Below are 5,000 nucleotides of genomic sequence, written 5' to 3'. Positions count from 1 at the left end.
TACAATATGCAAGATTTTATGATTGAAAAATATTACATTCATATCATACACAATAATAATATACCACTGAGGTATACCTTTAACACATCTATCTATCAATTACAGGCTTGCTTAAATTACCTACATTAAAGTCACTGGACATATATTTTACTATAATAACAATGTGATGATGACGTCAAAAGTAAACAAACTAAAATTGTGAAACATTTTTTTTAGTATGTAGCAAAATTTGAAGTTGCCCAAGTCAAAAACACTACACAAGCTACAACTAAGAATTAACCGTCATCAAAAAACCAAAACAAACACACATCAACATATTTCTATGTTTATAGTCTTTGTGAAAATTATGTGTATGATAAACACTGTGTATCTCACCATGATCATCATCATCAGATATAAGGGACATACAACAAAAAACACACAGCTATGAAACATGAATAAACAGATTGTCGTTAAAGCCATATTGCCATAAGTCAGCATTTAGTTTTGATAAGGGGGTTGCTGTTATTGGGTTGGGGGTGGGGGGTCAGTGTCGGGTTACTTGTAAATCCAGATTAGTCTGGAACTGTTGCAATAACTTTAGCCAAAATGGGCGGTTGCTAGGAAATGCTGGAGCTATATGGAATATGTGTTATTTGCAAAGTGAACTATGTAAACATTATTTCTCCTTTTGATATATGGTTCCAGATCTGACATCGATTTCTTGAGGCACATCGGATTTGCCCTCCAGGATGTGCTGGATTTGGTTCAGCACCATTTCATGGGACACTATGTCCAGGTGGGTCAGCCCCCTGAACTCGGTCACGTGGACGGGCTTCTCCTGCTGCCCGGCCCAACGCTTGCACAGGCCCATGCTGAAGCTGTCCACCGTGTTGTCCCCATCGGCGTACACAAAGTCCACCGGGTCCACGTTGGGAAAGTCCTCGTCGTAGATGTAGGTTATGGGCGTGGGGAGCCCCACGCCGTACATGCACCACACCTCCACACCTGGTGGGAGGAGATCGCCGGTGATGTTCCTGGTGTCCTCCAACATGTACCTAAAACACAACGAGGGGACAAAGGGTTCATTAAATGGAATGGACCACAACTTTATATCAGTTCATTATTGTTTTTTAGGATTAATTACTACTTGTGCATGAGTCTGTGCTGCCCCCAAGTGGCCAGAAAAATGCAGGTTATCGATGGGTTAAAAGTGTAATGATTCAAATGAGACTCCTTCCAGATTCTCTATTTTGTCTTTAAACAATTATTTTACCGATCAAAATGTCTCCATGCAGAAGCAGAAATGAAGAAATGCTGTCCTGTCAGTATTTACAATGGTAGAGGGACAAAAACGGACCAGAGTCTCATGAGCTATGAGGTAAAACTGTGGTTAAGGTCGCAACCCTTTGTTAATCAAGGGCTATGTAAAGCAACTTTAAAGCTGTCAGTTACCAGCCGTCATCAAAGCTGATGTCTTTGAACAGGCGCTGGTAGTCCTTGTTGGTGTAGTTGAAGGTCGGCGTGGAGATGAACACGTGATCCTTCGGCCAGGCCTCCTCGGACGGCAGCATCCAGGGATTCGTCGTCGTCATCCGCTGCTCCTCGCGGATCTTGATGTTGGAAATCATCGGGATGCCGTCGTTTTCTCCTGCCCCATGAACGCCACGTCAAAAAAACAAAACAGGAGGGGTTGAAAATATGAGGGTATTTGGGGAAAATCATTCTGCTATATTGACAGTATCATGTACAGATCCAATACTTGGTCTTTTTCTATTATATTGTATTCTACTCCGGGTCGTTTGCGTTACCTGATGCCAGGACTCTGAGTGTTTTCACGGCGCCCCCCCATGGTGCTCCGAGGGAGATGAAGCCCCTGATGTACTTGTCCTTCCAGGCCTGAGGCTGCTGGTTGAGGAAGAAGAGGACGTTGTGGCAGCCCATGCTGTGTCCCAGCAGGTAAACGGGATGCTGGTACTGCTCGTACATGTCCTCCACCAGGCCCTGCAGCTTTGTGAAATACTCTGCGTTCTCGTCTGTGGGAGGAAAAGAGTGACGGGGAGGCGCTGAGTTATCACCGTGTGGATATTACTGGCTACAAATGTCCGCTATTTACACATTTAGCAGACAAAAAAAAACTAATTATAATTATAATTATTTGAATTAATTTATTCACCCCCTTTTTAGCTCTGTTTTTGGTCTCTACCAACAAAAAAATATTATTGTCTGTTGCTTCTACATATTTGACTTCAAAGAGGCAAAACAAACAGTAGAGCAGAGTTGGTTGATCATTTCTTACGAGTTTTCTCACTAGAGAAGTGATTCTATTCACGTTATGTGTTGTTCTTTCAATTTTCTTGCAAGCCGCAATCAATCGATATTTTCATATTTATGATTTATGGAAATTGTAATGTGAGGTTTTACTTTAAGTGACAAATATATATATATACTCTTTTAATGAACCAGTTACAGTGCGAGTGTGTATGTGAGGGTCCATGTGCATTTGTGTGTCACTCACTAGGAGCCAACCTCCAATCGTACGGCGCTCCCCGGACTGTCTCGTTTCGGGTGTAGCCCACGTTGACCAGATGTTGAACCATAGTGTAAAAGTAACCTGCAAAAAAAACCCCGTCACGAGTCTAAATCAGATTCACAAAGTTTTAATCAAGTTGTATAATCAAGACGAAAGGTATATTGAGTAAAGACCTATACAGTATTTTTGCACAAATTCCTTTCATTGTGTGTGGTTCCACAAAGACATGCATGGAAATATATGGCTTAATCCACGAATTGCACTCCACCAATACGGTTGCGTTTTTTTCTTCTCACCGGCCAGTTTGTTATAGTCCAGAAACTCAATGGGATACGTCTGCCCGAATCCTGGCACTCGGACCTGCACCCCCGGTGAGTTGGATGATCGCCGAGTCGTCCTGTTGTAAACAAGTCTGAGGCAGGAAAAAAACATGGACATTGGTGTTAATCTACTTGGTGCAAGAACATTCTGTCACAGAAACATTTTGTCCCCCCCCGCCGCGGTAATATCGCTCTTTCTGGTATCGTCTGCTTAGGCCAGACTGGGAAACTTAAAGGGGCAGTGAGCGGATTTTGGAGAAAGATTGTTCGGTGAGGTGATTTTTTGGGGTCTGTGAGACGGACGCGCCAACCACGAGGCCCCAAACGTGTACGGGATTCAAATCGCTTACTGCCCCTTTAAGTCAGCAGAGTAACGTATCAAAACACAGCGGTCGAAAAAATGACATAGAAATGTAACGTCTTCAGCTTCTGTCCCAGGATCGGGAAATCTTTTCACAAACATGCAACAACACTGTTGTTTGAGCAAAGGGGGAAGACGGCGTCGTCGAAACTGCATGGAGGTGAAAGGTAACACAGACAGAGGGGGGGTCGTTAAAGGTCAATCGCCGTTACCTAATGTTATCAATCCAGCAGTCTACACCTATGGGCATGAACATGTTGAGGTCGATCCACAGGGGGAACCAGTGCTCCGTCTTCTTGTAGCACAGCCAGTTGACCAGCGACGGCTTGTCGAGCTTGGCCTCCAGACGGTTCCCCAAGTTCCCTGGTACTGGACACACACAAGAAGTCTGTGTTCATCTTCGCTGGCGTAGTTAATACACTTGTTTTTCTTTTTTTACACACTTTTACAAGGAGATACAAATATCTTCCGTCTGCTTTATGTGCTCTTCCCATCAAACCGACTTGTCACATTCACGACTCTCGGAGGAGAACACACGTCCGTCTGATCACGAGTGCACATAGAAAAATTGGAGCTGCTCCTTGAGGCAGACATTGTTCTCAGCTGGATCTGGATTATTTTGTCGGGCCCACTTGTCAGAGGCGGTTTAATTCATCATCGTGCCGACTTGTTTTCGAAGAAGACCGTAACTCCCGGATTCGGAGAACAAATAGCGTGACTCTTTATGTATTCGTCAAACTACATTTTAACTCGCTTGTCTTGTTGCCCTTTTTTGGATTGAGACACGGCAAAGGTGGTTTCTGAAACTACGCAGCATCATTTTGCAATGTTGCACACAGAGGGTAGAAAGTAGATCCTGACAATAAGCAGTGGGACAGTTTATGTTTATGTACACACTTGTCAGGGCCTCTGAAAGTGATGCAATGGCACGTTATCGAATAATTATCATGAGAAAAAAACGATGAATCCTGAGTCAAGGGGGCAAAGAGGTAGACATAATAGTGTCGTGACCCCCAAAAAAGGGCTAAAGGCAAATTCATTGTTTCAAGTAAGTGTGGACGACCAGCGCATAAGCACGTTTTGGGCCTTTGTGCCTATAGAACGTATAGATATATTGACAGATACACGTATAGATACTGTAGTTCTGATTGCACCTATGTGCAGCTGTGGCCTTTGCCCGGCTGCTGATAAAGCCTCGGTCCCAAACAATAGAATTTTCTTCTTCTATATACTGTAAAAATGCAGAAACATGTTCAGGGGGTGTTGATTGTTCGGCAAAACGTTCTTTTCAACACTCCCCCGCTACACACTCACCGATGACGAGCGGCGGAGTGCTGTTGCTCGGGAATCTGACTTTGGCGCTGGGGGGGAAGATGACGTTGATGATCCAGAAACCGGAGGAGTGATGCAGCACCAGCAGGAACACCAGCAGCAGCGCCGAGCAGAGGTGCACGCCGGAGCCCATGTTCGCTTCCAACCAGCCGGGACAGACAAGACGGGACGGTCTCGGTCGCTGAGTGCTGCAGGACGGGGGAGGACGGAGGGGGGGGGGGACCGGGACAGACCAGAGGTTATAGGCTTTCTATTACCTCCTCCTCTGCAAAAACATATATATTCACTGACAGGGGCGAGAAGAGGGACACATCCGCATGTTTTGACCCCGCTTCCAATCGGTGAGACAGTCGGTTTTGCAGAAAGAAGAAAATAATAAATCAAACGCACACACATGCAGGGGTGGACGTGTGGACTGCAGGTTACCCATTGCCCTGCAGCCTATTGATTGCTCCACATCACACGTATTTATTCA

At 44.9% G+C, this 5,000-nt stretch overlaps 1 protein-coding gene across 1 annotated transcript in view; it reads right to left on the bottom strand.

The window, feature by feature from the left end:
• Positions 1–5,000, bottom strand: part of lcat (lecithin-cholesterol acyltransferase) — a 6,100-nt gene that overhangs the window by 180 nt on the left and 920 nt on the right. Inside the window, exons 2-8 of the mRNA XM_035641342.2 lie at positions 4,508–4,713; positions 3,406–3,562; positions 2,809–2,924; positions 2,498–2,593; positions 1,791–2,015; positions 1,435–1,630; positions 1–1,037 (exon numbers count right to left, since the gene is read on the bottom strand). The exon at positions 1–1,037 is cut by the window's left edge and continues 180 nt beyond it. Of these exons, the coding sequence (XP_035497235.2) occupies positions 659–1,037; positions 1,435–1,630; positions 1,791–2,015; positions 2,498–2,593; positions 2,809–2,924; positions 3,406–3,562; positions 4,508–4,658 (1,320 nt within the window). The 5' untranslated portion in view covers positions 4,659–4,713 and the 3' untranslated portion in view covers positions 1–658. The remainder of the gene's footprint in view (positions 1,038–1,434; positions 1,631–1,790; positions 2,016–2,497; positions 2,594–2,808; positions 2,925–3,405; positions 3,563–4,507; positions 4,714–5,000) is intronic.

This window comes from Scophthalmus maximus, chromosome 7 (genome assembly GCF_022379125.1).
Source record: "Scophthalmus maximus strain ysfricsl-2021 chromosome 7, ASM2237912v1, whole genome shotgun sequence".
NCBI lineage: Eukaryota > Metazoa > Chordata > Actinopteri > Pleuronectiformes > Scophthalmidae > Scophthalmus > Scophthalmus maximus.
This window is presented reverse-complemented; position numbering and strand designations above follow the sequence as displayed.